Source organism: Chiloscyllium punctatum, chromosome 1 (assembly GCF_047496795.1).
Source record: "Chiloscyllium punctatum isolate Juve2018m chromosome 1, sChiPun1.3, whole genome shotgun sequence".
Classification (NCBI taxonomy): domain Eukaryota; kingdom Metazoa; phylum Chordata; class Chondrichthyes; order Orectolobiformes; family Hemiscylliidae; genus Chiloscyllium; species Chiloscyllium punctatum.
The window spans coordinates 135,632,187-135,648,614 of record NC_092739.1 but is presented as its reverse complement, the minus strand read 5'-3'; the positions used below and the strand labels follow the sequence as shown (position 1 = coordinate 135,648,614).

The 16,428-nt window shown below is 38.0% G+C and overlaps 1 protein-coding gene across 2 annotated transcripts in view; it reads right to left on the bottom strand.

The window, feature by feature from the left end:
• Window positions 1–9,098: 9,098 nt before the first annotated feature.
• Window positions 9,099–16,428, bottom strand: part of smad2 (SMAD family member 2) — a 110,681-nt gene continuing 103,351 nt past the window's right edge. For both annotated transcript variants that reach the window (XM_072574865.1, XM_072574876.1), the window contains one exon: window positions 9,099–12,082. In XM_072574865.1, coding sequence (XP_072430966.1) covers window positions 11,959–12,082 — 124 coding nt within the window. In that variant the 3' untranslated portion in view covers window positions 9,099–11,958. The remainder of the gene's footprint in view (window positions 12,083–16,428) is intronic.

Sequence of the window (16,428 nt, the reverse complement as noted above, 5' to 3'; positions counted from 1 at the left end):
AGGAGGTTGACTATTACTTGAGTACATATGGTACTTCTTTCTAACAGTAAAAGGTCTTAAAAACAGAGCAAAGGAAATTGAGGGTATGAAGGTCAAGCTGGGCAGGGAGAATTGGGAAAATCTTTTGTAAAATAAAAAGATTTCATGGGAGACAGATAATGGCTGGTACTCAAGGAAATATGACAAGATCCACAAAGGATCATCCACCCTGAACATGAAGATGGATCAATTGTACTAAATAATGAAGTTAAACAATGAATTAGATCAAAAGGAAGTGGTGTTTATGAAACTGGAACTAGTGATGAGCTTGAAGATTGAAAGCAATTTAGGACCAGTAAAGATGAGCCATGAAACTAATAAGAGAAAAAAAAAGAATGTGAATACAAGCTAGTGAGGAACATAAAAGACCACCAAAAAATTCTAGCAATGAAAAAGGAAACATTTGCAAAGATAAATATGAACCCATTAAAAGATGAAGACAGGAGAATTTATAATGCAGGGTAGGGAATTGACAGATAAACCAGACAGTTACTTTGCATCTGTTTTTACCACAGAAATGAAAAATAAATCTCCCAGAAATACAAGGTAACTGAGTGATTGAGTACCTGAAGAACTTGAGAATTTATAAAGAGGCAATCCTTGAAAAATGAGCTGGATTGAGGTTTTTTGAATCTCCAGGACCAGATGAAATTTTATCCCAGATTATTTAAAGGAAAGTAGCAATCAAGATAACCATCAATGCACATTATCTTTCATATTTCTGACAGATTCTGGAAAGGTTTCTGCTGACTGAAAGGTAACACTTGTAACCCTATTATTTCATAAGGGATGAAGAGAGAGAGTGGAGAACTGCAGAGCAGTTAATTCCAAATCCACAGTTGAGAAAATGTTCGAATCCATTATAAAAGGATGTGATCCTTATCAGCCTTGATAGGGTAAATGCTGACAGGAGGTTTTCCCGCATAGGAGGATCTCAGACCAGAGGCCATAGTCTCAGAATAAAAGGGTACCAATTTAAAACTGAGATGCAGTGGAATTTCTTCTGAGGATTAAGTTGTTGGAAGTCCTTGTCTGAGAGAGTTGTGGAGATAGAGTCCTTGTGGATATTTAAGATTGATAAATTCATGATCAATAGACGAATCAAGAGTTACAGGGAAAGGGCAAGGAAGTGGATGGGAGGAATGTTAGATTAGCCATGATTCTGTTGATAGGTGGAACAAGTCCAAGGGGCTGGATGGCCTACTGCAGTTCCTATTCTGCATGGCTTCGTGATCAATGAACATGTGGGGGAGAAAAAGGCAACATTTTGCAGATTTAACGTGAATTAATGAAAGGAAAATCATGTTTGACAAATGCTTGATGATGTTACTTGTAACACGAACAACAGATATTGTGTATTTGAATTTTCAGGAGGTGGAAGAGAGGAGCAAGGGAGTTATATATAGTTGCACTGGGCCTACACTCATTGGTGTTCGGAAAAAAAACCGGCGATTATTTTGAAAAATTAGACTGAGAAGACTTGATAGGGTAGATTCAACACTGTGTTTCCAATCACCAAAGAATTTAACCTTGGGGAAACTAAAACAAGAAACCATTTTAAAAGAGGTGCCCCATTTAAAAATGAGAGGAGGATTACATTTTTTTTTCTCAGAGGGAAGTTAACCTTTGGAATTTTCTTCTATAGCAAGCAGTGGAAACTGGGTTATGGAATATATTCAAGGCTGAGCCAGATAAGATTTTTGACCAAAGGAGTCAGGGTTCCATGTCTCTTTTATAGATCATGGAACCACTGGTGTGGAAACAGGCCCTTCAGCCTAACAAATTCACACTAACCTTCGGAAGACTTCCCCACCCAGATCCATTCCCCGACCCTATATTTACCCGACTAACGCACCTAACCTACGCATCCCTGAACACTACGGGCAATTTAGCATGGCCAATTCACCTAACCTGCACATCTTTAGATTTTGGGAGGAAACCCACACAGAGACTGGGAGAATGTGCAAGCTCCACAGTCGCCCGAGGGTGAAATCGAACCCAGGTCTCTGTCGCTATGAGGCAGGAGTGCTAACTGCTGAGCCACTGTGTTGCTCTTTGTGGGTAGGTTTTAGGGTGGGGGAGTGGAAGAGAAAGCATGGAGAAGGTGGTTATTATAATCAGGAAGATGGACTTAAGGCAACAATTACATCAGTCATGACCTTTCTTGGCAGTGTGGAGGAACAGAGGGATCTGGGTGTGCAAGTACATAGATCCCTCAAATTTGCCACCCAAGTGGATAGGGTTGTTAAAGAAAGCCAAAACACCATATGCTTTCTTAACAGGGGGACCGAGTTTAAGAGCCGCGAAGTTTTGCTACAGCTCTACAAGTCCCTGGTGAGGCCACACTTGAATATTGTGTCCAGTTCTGGTCACCTTACTATAGGAAAGATGGAGGCTTTGGAGAGGGTACAAAGAAGGTTTACCAGGATGCTGCCTGGACTGGAGGGCTTGCCTTATGAAGAAAAGTTGAATAAGCTTGGACTTTTCTCTCTCGAGAGAAGAGGGGAGGAGATCTAATTGAGGTATACAAGATAATGAGTGGAATAGATAGAATCAATAGCCAGAGACTTTTTCCCCAGGGCAGGATTGACTGGTACGAGGGGTCATAGTTTTAAGATATTAGGAGAAAGGTATGGAGGAGATGTCAGAGGTAGATTCTTTCCGCAGAGTTGTGAATACATGAAATGCGTTTCCAGCTGTGTAGGTGGAAGCAGAGTCATTGGGGACATTTAAGCTACTGCTGGACATGCACATGGATAGCAGAGTGTTGAGGGGTGCGTAGGTTAAGTTATTATATTTTACATTAGGATTAAATCTCAGCACAACATCATGGGCCAAAAGGGCCTCCTCTGTGCTGTACTTTTCTATGTTCTATGAATGGTGGAGCAGGATCAAGCAACTGAAGGGTGTGTTTCTGCTCCTATTTCTTACATTATTCTTATTGAGCAGGTTTAGTGATGCAAATGTGGGGAGGACATTTCCTCTTGCTGGAGTGCCTAAAGCTTTTAATTAAATGTCATGGGGATGATGCAGGAAGATTGAGCTGAGGTGGAACTACAGTCATAATTCAACTGAATGGAGCAGCAATTTTTTTTTTAAAACCTTATTTTCCTTCTAAACATTGTCATAACCTCAGTTTTTCAAAACAGCTCTGGGAAATCGCTAACCCAAAAAAAAACTGTGGAAGTTCAATCTTTGATTGGATTTCAAAAAAAGCTTGGAAATCTCAGATTCCTTCATACACATCCATGAATATGCTGATTGTTGTTCAGTGTACCAAAGAATAAAGAAAATATATCCAGTGAGAAATGTACATATGAAATACAAATTATGACAGGCTAGATCAGATAGTACACCACTAACTCAATAGAGGAGTCAGAAACATAGCATCATAGTACAGTGGAGAAAAAGAGGCCATTCAGTTTATCCTGTGTTGGCTGATTAAACTAGCTGCTCACTAATCCCATTTTTGAGCATCTGGGCCTTATTGTATTTCAGGTGCAGTGCCAGGTTCCACTTACTTAAACTGTTTAAGGATTTCTACCTTAACCAGACAAGGTAGTGAATTCTACACACACACACACACACACACCCATCCACCCACCCACACCGCCCCCCCTTCCCCCCTCCCCCCCACCCCTCAGTGAACGCTTTTCCTTATGTCCTCTAATCTTCTATTAATCATCTTAAAATCGGTGCCTGTGGTTAGTGACTGCGCCCCTACTTAGGGAAAGGAAGGCATTCCCCCAACCACTTTATTCAAGCCCCTCATTACTATGTACACCTTAAGTTGGTCTTCTGTATAAAAGTGAGCAACCGTAGCCGACGTCAACTTCCCAAAGCTGCAATTTTCAAGTCCAGGCAACATTCGTACAACTCTCTTCTGTACTCCAAGCACAATTATGACTGTATTGTAACAGGATAACCAGAAGTGTACACAACTCCAGCTATGGCCTAACTCGTATAGTTTATAATTCCAGCATTGCATTCCTGCTTTTATATTCAACAGCTCATCCAGTGAGGTGTGTATACTATAAGTTGACCACTTGGTCACTATTAAAAATACAGAAGATTTAATTTGAAGGCGATTCTACCAAGCAGTGAGTTAGCATCATTTTGGTCAGTTCAGTATTTAAGGCAATTATGAATACATTTTGAAGAAATGTAATAAGTTGATTATGATTGCAACAGCTTCTCTCATTCTAAGTGGCTAAAAACATTAGTGAAGACAAATATAGGTCCCTTGCAATCAGAAATACACTAAGTTATAAATCAGGAACAAAGACGGCAGACCAATTTAATACATATTTAGTTGTGTCTTCACAGGGGAGGGCAAAACTTATTGGATAACTGTTTAGAGAGGGGCAGGAACTAAAGGCAATTAGTAGAGTGGGATAGTGGTTCATTATAAAATATTTAATAGCAGGGTACTTGGAATACAGTGACAGGATTGGTCAGAGTCAGTACAGATTTATGAAAGAGAAATCATGCTTGACATACTTACTGTAATTTTGCAAAAATGCAACAGTAGATTTAAGTGTAGTCAGTGAATGTGGTTTACTTGGACTTTCAGAAGGCAGTTGATAAGATCCCACATAAGAGATCACCTTACTAGAAGATTCAAGCATATGGTATTGAGGCAGTGTACTGACACAAGCTAGTACAGAACTGGTTAGCGGATGTAGATGTGGGGCATCTTAACCACATCTTATGGCCTGGTGATCATTGAACATTTGGAAAAAAAGGCAACATTTTGCAGATTTAACATGCATCAATGAAAGGAAAATGTTTGATGATATTACTTGTAACATGAACCAGCAGATATTGTGTATTTGAGTTTTCCTAAATGATAGGCTATGACACTTGAATTATTGCACAGGTCTGCACTTGAACCCAGCAATTAACAATGTATATTAATGATTTAGAGGAGGGAATTGAATAGATTATATCCAAGTTTACAGACAACACAAAGTTGGGTGGGAGGGGAATCTTGAAGAAGGATGCAAAATGCTTCAGTAAGATTTTGACAAAGTGAATGAGTGGGCAAAATGCACGACAGATGCAGTATAATGCAGATACATGAGGTCATCTACTTTGGTAGAAACAAAAACATGTTGGCATATTATCTGAATGGTGATAGATTGAGAAAGGGGGAGGCGGCACAATAGGACTTGGGTGCCCTCCTATACCAGTCACAAAGCAAGCATGCAGGTGCAGCAGTCAGTCAGTGAAGGCAGCACATGGTATGTTGTCCTTCATAGTGACAAGATTTGAATATTACAGCAGCAAGGATGTCTTGTTGCAATTGTATAGGGCCTTTATGAGATCACACCTGGAGTAGCATTTGGTTTTAGTCTCTTTATCAGAGGGAGACTGGCTATGGAGGGAATACAACAAAAAGTTTAGCAGACTAATTCCTGGAATAGTACGACTGTTGAATGAAGAGATAGGTTCAGTTAGGACCATATTCACTGGAATTTAGAAGGAGTATGATCATATATAAATCTGTGAAATTCATAGTCCAAAATTAATGTATCATCTGGACTCTGCAATGTAAAGCTTTGAAGAGCTAGGTAGATAGGTTACTTGAAAATTAGTGTTCTTGGTTTAATGCCTAGAGTTCACCTCTATGTTCCCATTAGTTTGATGCCTTTCCAAATGAAGCTTTCTCACCATGGCAAGCCAGGTCTCCAAGAAATGTTTGACCTCATGAAGAATGCTTGGAGGGCCTCACGATAATTTGTTGTCCATCTAAGAGTCTAATTCTGAGATGGAGTTCGAAGGAGAGCAGTTAGAGTGTCTGGTTTTCATTATATGCATGACATGGCCTGTTCAGTGGAATAAAAACAAAATGCTGGGGAAACTTCGCAGATCTAGCATTATCTATGGACAGACGAGTTAATGTTTTGAGTGAAATATGATGATTAGAGGAATTCTTTCTCCATTAGGTGTGCTAAGTTTCTCCAGCTCCACCTTTTAATTGCAGATTTCCCAGCATCTGCAGTATTTTGCTTTTACTTGTCCAATGAAGTTAGTCAAAACATTAGAGTCTTATTGCAACTTGAAGATGTTGTTGTTGATCACATTTCTTGCCATTGGATTGAAGGATCTTACAAAGACACTGTTAGTGGTATTTCTCTACAAAGCTTCGAGGTACATGGTACAAGTGCATAATTCCCAAAGCATACAATTTCAGGTGTTACTGCTTCCCAGTAAAGTTTAAGAACTTTAAGAAACTCAAGACATGGAAAATTATCCATATTGTCCAGAATCTTGTCAATGATCTTCATTTTGCTGTGGGAACTAGTTGGAAGACCTTATTAAATGAGATGAGGAGGAAGTACTTCAGACATTAGGATGGTGAATTTGTGGCACCTATTGCCGCAGATGGCTGTGGAGACCAAATCATTAAGGATATTTAAGATAGATAGGTTCTTGACTAATAAGAGGATCAATGGTTATGGGGAGAAGGCAAGAGAATGGGCCAGAGAAACCTATCAGCCATGATCAAATGGAGCAGCACACTTGATATGGTAAAGGGCCTAATTCTGCTCCTCAGTCTTATGGTCGAGTAGATAACCTCTAATGAATGTACAAAACAGTTTTATTTATAAACATGCTTTATGCAGATGGATAGACTGAACCAGAAATCAGGCTCAAAGTTAAAAGGATTGGGTTGGAGAATAAATTTGAATCCTGAAAGAAAGAAAACATTTTCCTATGGCCCTCCTTATGCCTGGGTATCAAGTATCAGTACCCCTTTAAGTGCACTCTGTCCATGATGGCCTGAGTCTACTTCTTTCCAGGTCACATCCTTTATTAGTTCACTCATTTAGCCAAGATCAGTCTCTCAGTAAGGCGGGAAAACAGCAATTGCCAGAACCAAGAAACAGCTACTAGTGTCAACAGTATGCCTGCATGCTACACAAAATGACAATTTTTTTTTGTCAGTCTCTGACAAAGTAAATGTAGATAAAAGGGCCAGAATTATAGATGTTCACCCTTTTTCCTGCACTTTGCATCCAAGTGTAATCTAGGCACAAAAAAAATGAAAATAACAAGTTATTTCCTTGCTAGATTGTCAAGGATAATGTGAAAAATTACACATTCACCACGCCTACTACCACTCTTCACCTCCCCCTTTTCATTTTACAAACTTCTGTGGAGATAAATACCTTCCGATTGAATGTTGCAGAAGAATTTCTTCTTTAAAATTTCACATTGGTGTGGGTGGTTGGAGACAGAGCCCATTTATGGTGGTAGCGCCCTTTTCTAGCTGCATGACCTGGTGACTCACTTCTGTTTCTTGCTATCTTTCACAGCTGAAAGATTTAAACACACCTCACAATTCACCACCAATTCCAAATGGCACAAATTAGGAAAATAATCTCCTTATAATGGAAAGATAAGTTGACTTTAAATGACGATTGGTGGGAAGAATGCACTTGAAATGGAGCTCCATACACTTTTTGTACAACTGGTGGAGTTAATTCAATCAGCAAAAACAAACATTGGTTCTCTTCATTATTGTTCACTGGAACAAAATATTTTCACCAGGCTTTTCAATGAACTCAAAATAACATGTTTATTCTGGTAAACTTATTCTTTAAATAAGTGGCAAACTGGTTATCAACTAAGCTACATAGAAATTAAACAATATCCCCTTAATCTCAAGCATACATTTGTGCACAACAGGACAAAAAGACATGCGTGACTCTGCAGAGATGTTATGGTTGGGGGAATTTAGGCACACAGTAAAAACAAAACAACTTCCATCTAGGCTAAGGGACAAAATCAAATGACAAAAAAAAATGCTGACTTCAGTTCGTGTTTCTGTCAATGAGATCAGATCTGACAGTTGCAGAATAATGGAGAATCTTCAGACCAGACTTCAGATTCACCTGAGAAAGTGTCCTGATTTTTGAAACCTGACCAGGCTGCTTCGAAACCTCCCTTTTGGTGAAACAGTTTGAGAGTTTCAGCTGCAATGGTTGGACACATGGCGAGAAACAGCACTGCTTGTCCTTGCAAACTTCAACTAGCCACAACTCTCAGCATATAGTGAATAAGAAACAGTAATTACCTCAGTTCAAAAATTGTTGCTACTCAATAACAGCACAGATTTATTCAGATTTTATGGGTCTGCTTTTTCAATCATTAAAAGATATAGAACTCTAGTGTTATCTCATGAAAGACTTAGCTTTCCAAAGTGACTTTCATATTAATAAAAGCAAATACAGCATAGTTATCTTCAACGTTTTGACTTAACAGTTCTAAGCAATCACATAATAACTTTTACAAGTCAGTAATGTCCAAAACTGCTTAAATTCTAATTCTCATAATCCACAAATGTATGCATCCACAATTTTAAGTCTAGCATTACTGATTACTTTTCTTCACATAGCCTCTAAGCTTTGTTCAGAGAAAACAATTGGTGTCATGTTGATAACCACTTATGACTGATCCTGCATTACAGCACAACAATCTCCCAGACAGAGTGGTTAGCATCTGGATGGTTAGCTAGTTTTTGTCCTCTGTAGATGTGAGCTACACAAGACTGAAAGAACAGTCAACCACTGGACCCAACATCAAAACCAAAAAGGTAGGCATTCAATCCTTTAAATGCAAGTATGCAGTTCAACATTTAAATTCCATTAGTATAAATATAACATTGTCCTAATTCCTCAGATTACTAAATATATTGAAGGTTAAAATCAGGCAGCAATTGCATAACATTTCCATAAGTTATATCAACCAAAGGGAGAAAAACAACTTTTTAAAATGCTGTTTCTTTTTAGTACCACATTGCCTCTCAATATATGTCCACTTCGACTGCGAAGATATTTCCCATTGTTTAGCATTGGTATTATGCAATTATGGAAAGAGAACTCCAAATACCTCAAAAGCAGAAACAGTATTATCAAAAAAAGTCTAATCATTTCTGGGTAATAAGTGTTGTGACATTTTGTACTGTATTCAGACAGAATTCAGGTCTCATTCCACTTATTAAATTATAGCTTGCAATACAGCTCCACATTCGAAATAAAAACAAAAGGACATCAGAATTAAAATTTTTATTAGTGTATTCACTTTGTCTGCATATGCAACAAACCTGAAATTTTTTCCCTCTCAAGTTCATCAATTCTACCAATACAGAATTCTACTGGTAAAACAAGCTCACAAGTAGAATGGTAAAAGCTCTGCTAGTTTCCTTTCAAAGGTCTGGCCCATCTTCTATTTTTGGTACTACGTTCATTCATTCCAAGACTCTATGGCAAGCAGAACTGTCGCTGATGGCCTACAAACAGCCATCGCCGTACACCTTTTGGAAGGATTAACCACTTGCCATGTCGGTTCTCAAAAAATAAGCTATCACCAGTTGCACTTACAAAGTACAGCACTAGTGTAATGTAGAGGATAAAACAACAAAAAGAAATTTAAAAAGCAATTCTGTAGCTGCCACAAAAGTGATATATGACAGACAGCTAGATCACAGAATTATTAGCAAGTTGTACGTGTTCTATTTTACAAGTTACATAGCCCCTCAAAAAGATCCCACCTGTAGCCACCCTGCCAAACAATCAGAACACATTAAAATATGTATTCCTTATGATTTTTGGGTGCATGAATTTTGAGTGTGAGGATCATGAAGAACATGTACAGCTATTATCCAATTATTATATTAAAATTGAAAGGTGGATTGTGCCTTATTTGTGGCTATTTCTCAAATATAATTCAAAAGTGAGTCAAATCACTGCTTCAGAGAAGCAATGTTTAAATAAAAAATTGCAATTCTAAAATGATTAAGATGCGTCATTTATAATTTTACACTACATCTCAGAGCTTTTTACAGCTTGGGGGAGGAAGGAGTAGGAAGTAGAGGAGGTTTGTGGTTAACTTCTACCTTCCTAAAAAGGGAGTATTTAGCCTAAGCGGATATTCTGCAAGTATGAGAATCCAATGCAAGACTGAACGACAATTTAAATCAGTAATAGATATTTACAAGATGTAACCAACGTCCATTATATTTAACATGACAATGCACTGGCAAAATGACTAAATGCAAAATTGACTAAAAACACTGAAGCTGCAATTTCCTCAATTGTACTCTTTCAGCCTAAACCTAAAATTGGCTTAATAATATGGTTCATATAAACTTGTTACCCTCACTCTCCACCCCACTTTACAGAAATGATCCAAAAAAAAAATCAGGCTTCAACTAAAATGAAAATGGCACAGACCTCATGGTTTTGCATTGATTATTTCTGAACCAGAGGTAACAGCTCAATGAAGAGCAGTGATGGGCATCAATAAATAAAAAATCCAAATATTTTCAATGCCATGAGTAACATACTAGTATTAAAAAAGGGCCCTTTCAAATAAAGCCCCAGTCCCCAATACTGTTAATTTCAGAAACAAATTGCTCAACAACTTGCAGAAAAGATCCTTTTACTGGCTGTTACTATCCAGTTTCACAAATTTTCAGTGCTGGGAGAAGGAACATAACTTTCGGGCAATATTAAAACTTACAATTATCAGGCAAAGGTAAGTATAATATGGCATTTATCTCTTACGTGTGAAGGGTCTCCTAGTTTACCATTAAGACTTTGTCAATTTCAAGTTTTAAAAGCCTTGATAAATGTGAACCTTTGTTCCAAGAATTTCCCCAAATAGTGACACAAAAGAAATCATAAGCAAAAGGAGCTCAGCAAAAGTTACTGTCACAGCATGCATAAGAACAGCTACAACCTCTACATAATGCCAGGAATAGAGAGAACAGCATTTTTCAGTACCATATACATTCTAAAACAAATTTAAATGAAATAGAGGCTAAAATAGCTTACAAGCTTCTCAATTTTACATCATTTTGAAATCAATACGATCAGAATTAGGCTGAACAGGTACCAAAGGTAAATAAACTGCATTATGCTGTTTAATGCAAGGTCCAACTATTTAACGATTTGATAAAATGCTGTGAAATAATAAAGTATTCCCATTTTTCATGAAGTTCACTTATTTTCAGATGAGCTACATTTAGGAGAAATTTATTATAATTTGACATTTTTCCTAAACTAAAATCAACAACATGCCGGACCTGATTACAATTCTGTACATTTCCCTTTATCGGCCATCACTGAAAATGTTTGGATAGTGAAATGCCAGTTTCAGCTACATTCATTCCTTTTAGTCGTGAGTCCAAATTTACCTAACTTTGGCTGTCACAACTCAGTATTTCTCCAGCAATAAGGCTATCACCTCAATCTTTGGAAAAAAAATTCTTACCAAAATGCCAGTGATATTTTGTTTTTAAATGAGTGTTTATGGTAATTATAATCCAATGTGGAAAATTAAATTTATGTTATGTTTTCCACTACCAGCTACTTTTCAGCTTCTCATTTTAAATTCATTAACTGTGCTTTTTATTTGCAATGTGTATCAATTATATTACTCATCAAATTTTAATTAATTAAAGGCAGGGAGGGGGCTGGTGGGGGATGAGACAAAGAAAACGATAGAGATTTCATTTAATGAAGAATCCATTCTAACTAACATGCGTGGAATCACAACTGAATTACTGTACATGTCATTGATGGACCTCAGGCACTCGACACGTGCATTAACACAAAATGTCTTTTTACACAGCTTTCCCTTCACCCTCAGCCATAAGCTATATTCATGTGTTTAATACACTAATACTAATAAATTTTTGTCATAATCTGGGTGTGGGGTAATAAAACTCAACAAGGTGCTTAAGTTGATGAGATCAAGTGCCATTCTTTTTGATTTTGTTTTGTATTAACAAACAGATAGTCTCTGGGAATAACACAAATACTAAAACAGAAAAGCTGTTTAAGTCTGTTGATTTGACTCCATCTTATGTTTAGTCCCATCTTGATACTGAAATGGGGACATAGTTATTTAGGACATGCTTGAGCAACGGACAGAGGGAGACCCCATTTGGGTCAAAACTTTGTCAAGCCATTGCAATGGTCCATTCAGGTGAAGTTCAATCCAACAAGGAGTGCTCGTCACAGTCTGCCGTCTAAATGAACAAAGAAAAGTTTAAACAATTAGTACCATGTAATGCAGATACAATAAATAAAAGTTAGACTAAAATACAATAGATTTTGAAATTGTGTAGATTTGAAATGGGTGAGTTTGTCAAAAATAAACTTTTGCCCCAAAATGGCTATTGCATTTGCTCTTTTAATTCAAATAAAAATATTTTGAATCAATTGGCAATATAATTATCAGTCAGGTGGGTGCAAGCTAGTGGCTACATGCCACTCTATGAACTTTATCCAGGCTTACATCTGAGCGAAATATTAAGGAAGCTTTGTATTGTTACTGATGCCCACTTGGATAAAAGATTAAAGCTGGGATTGTATAACAGATCCCCAAGTACTATTAAAAGGAGTGCAATATTCTAGTCCATTAGCCAACATTCTTTCCTTGCTTTCCTTCACCATTATCACTGTTGCAATTATTTGGCCCTATTTTATAGGCTTCAAAGTTTCATTACAAACAGGTGCTTCTTTGCTTTAGTACTCTTCTATTATAAAGGAATTAGGCTATGGCTCCTGACTTTTTAAAAGACTGCAACAAGTATGTCTTAAAAAGTTGCTGATCTGTTGCTTGTCCCATTTAAAGTAGTTCACGAACTTTAACGATCATAAGACAATTCAATTTCAAGAGTATCCTGAGGAGGTGTGAACGATGAAATCCAATATTGACTCCAATGTGCTATTGCAGTTTTTGATACCAGAGGCACAGAACATTCCAAGTCAGAGACCTCAAACCAGCACTAAGCACACAATTTACAGAAGACTATGATTCCTGCAGCTCCAGGATTGCACAATTCAGGACCCCCCATCACTATCCCAGAAGGCACTAGCAAAGATGCTGACAGTGATATTTATTTGAAACAATGGTCATTGAAGCCTCCTGATTAACCTGTACTACCCGCCTGCAGATGAATTAGTATTCTGTACCTCAAACTACTTGGAGGTAGCACGGAGGGTGACAAGGGTACAGAATTTACTGACTGAGGACTTCAAAATTCATCAAGTGGCAAAACAGCACAACTATCATTGAGCTTGTCAAGTTCTAAAGAGCACAGCTGTTAAGAGTAGGTCTGCAGCAGGCAGTGAGGAAGCCAGAAGATGTAGGTGAGATTTTAATTGGGCACTTTGCACCTTTAATTACTGGTATAGAAATTAAGGAGGAGTGACAGTTGAACAAATCAGTTTGGCATTAGATTTTTTAAAAAATAGGTTTAAAATTGGATAATTCCCTGGGCCCTTATGGGAGGCAAGGGAGGGGATGGCAGGTGTGAACCAGGGAACCAAAGGCCAGAGTCTAACAATGATTGGGCAACTTTCAGAAAAATTATGGGGGACAGATTTTTAAAAATTCACTCAAAGGACATGGGCTAGCATTTGTTGCTTGTCCATAGTTTCCTTTGAGAAGATGCTAGTTACCTGTCTTCTTGAATTGCTGCAGTCCATGTGCAATTCATGTCCATTGGACAGACAGGATTAATCAGGGATAGTCAGCATAGCTTTGTCAGGGAAGATCAGGCCCGACAGGTTTGACTGAGTTCTTCAAGATGCCTAGATATATTGATGAGGGTGAAGTTGATTTGTCTACTTGGACTTCAGTGAAGCTTTTGACAATGTCTCGCATAGGAGACTGGTCAAGGTAGTCAGAACACATGGGGTGCAGGGTAATTCAAAAAACTGGGTTCAAAATGTGGCAGGAGGCAGAGGGTGATGATTGAAGGCTGTAATTATGACAGAAAACCATACATTAAATGGTCAATATGCAGATTTGGGAGGTTTGTTGAGTAGGATGACAAATGACAAAAATTAGTGTAGTAAACTGCATGAGGGGAAGCCTTTGACTACGGAACAGTATAGATGGACTAGTTCAATAGGCAGAATTTAAATCAGGAAAAATGATGCAATGCATTTTGGGAGGATGAACAAGGCAAGGGAGTACTCAATGACTGGTAGGACCTATGAAACACAGAAGCAGAGAGATGCTGGTGTGCATGGCCACAGATCCTTAAACACAATATGTCTGGTGGATAAGGCAGTTAAGGCAGCATTTGTGATGCTTGCTTTTATGAGGTAAGGCAATGAATACAACAATGCTCGGAGACAAAATATAGGAGAAGTACACCATACAGCTGTGTACAGCTCAGCGAGGCAGTAGCACCTTTTAATGAGATTATGGCCAATCTGCGAGTTATCAGGAAGAATACAGTATACTGTTAGTGTAGAAAGATAGACTGCAGAAAAGGTACAGCATTGAGGGCATTGGGAGTCCTTTCGTATGTTAGCTTCTGTAATCACATGCAAATTCAGCAGGTAATACGGAAGAATGTTGGCTTTTATTTAAAAGGGAATGAAGTAGGAGGGATATGTTTGTTTTGGTCGCCTTATCTAAGGAATGATGTATTGGCATTACAGGCAGTCTGAACACTGTTCACTAGATTGCTACTGAGTATGGAGGGACTGTGTTATGAGGAGAGGTTGAGTACACTCGACTTGTACTCAAACACAGTTTCAAAGAATGAGAGGCAACCATATTGAAGCATGCGAGATTCCTAGGGAACTTGACAGGGTAGATGCAGGTAAGTTGGTTTGCCTTGTGGCAGAGTTTAGGACCAGGGACAATCTCAGAATATGGGGTCACCCATTTAAGGCAGATAAGAAAGAATTTGTGCTCTTAATGAGTTGTGAATCTGTGGAATTCTTTACCACATATGCTTAGGTTGGGTCATTAAGCATAATCAAGGTTAAGACACAGATTTGTAATCATGACAGGAATTCAGGGTTATGAGACAAAGGCTAGCAAGTGGAGTTGAGGATTATCAGATCAGTGACGATCTCTCAATGGTACAGCAGCGTCAATAGGCGACCTATATCCTTGCATATCATGAGCTTATGGTAAATATCACATGATTACTACCGGACATAGGGTAAAGAGAGTTAAATTTGTGGTTTAAAGTTTGGTGTGTGAATCAAACTGTTCCAGTGGAAGGGGTTTAATTTTTTCATTGGCCCCTTACTGGGACCAGTTTCCTGGCTAATTGAACAACCAGGGCTGTAGGGAGAAAGGGAAGGAGACAATAATAGGTTTGATTATATTCCTATTATGAAGTATGGTTACAAAGTTATGGGAACTATATATTCAAGGGCATGCAACTTTTCAGAAGAAGTGGCAGCAAGAAAGCAGTAGCACAAGCTTTGTTAGATCGCCCAAAATCATCAAAATGGAAGAGGAAGCAAACTGTCCTTAGAAGCTCCAGTATCATCTTGGTTAATGAGCTGCAGCGCTCCAAGACCAATATATTTTTCCTCGATGTTCTGGAGTCTAGAATTGAGACAATACTGCAGAATGAGGTCTTACCAAGGCTCTGTTCAAGTGAAGCATTATTTCTACCATTTTAAACTTCAAACTTCTAAAGATAAAATTCCATTTGTCATTTAATTAGTTTTTGCAACAGTGCACTAGTTACATGCAATTAACAATGCTCAAACACATGTCTACAATTTTAAGTCTGAAATCAATAACCCACTACTGCAGTTTTATGGATTGAATTATGTCTAGTCAATGTTAGCGTTTGAGCAACATTTAGATTAACAGCTCCAGGTTTCAGAATCTACTACAAAGTTATATTCACAATGTCACCAATCCATACAATATATCATGAGAGTATGGTGACCACAGAGCTTTTAAATTTCAAAATACAAGTACTCAGGCTTCTTGTGTTTTTCTACATTTAGCACATGCAACTGTTTTTCAGTTTTGCTTGCAGTAACCTTTATCACAGATCTTCCATTTAACAGCAATACAAACCAAAGGACAATTTGATATACAATGCAAAGGACTTCAAGATTCCAAATCCATTCAGATACTTCTTGCTTTGCTCAATTTCCTACCAGATATTGTATGAAGTGAAAGCTCATTTTACAGCAATATTTTTCTTTGAATATTCTTGACAGCGCCTCACAGTTCAGTTAAATAAAAATCATGAATGTTTTATTTTCTAAAAAAATGTGCAGCTATGGTAACCAAGGAAAATCAGTGCATATGGTAGATTTGTATTTTTTTTAAAAGGAGCTTTTCAATAATGTGCCATGCAAATGGTTATTCGTGGGACTGGAGGAGATCATAACATAGACTGAGGATTGGTTAGTGGACTAAGAATAAACATAACTACAAAAGGATGTAGATGCTGAATATGATTGGAAAAGGAAGCGTTGGATTGTGAAAGTGGTAAAATGCGAAGTTATCCAATTTGGAGGGAAGAATGGATAAGCAGCCTGCTTATTGAAGACATGAGATATTAGCAAATGTTTGGTATGCAGAGGATCCTTG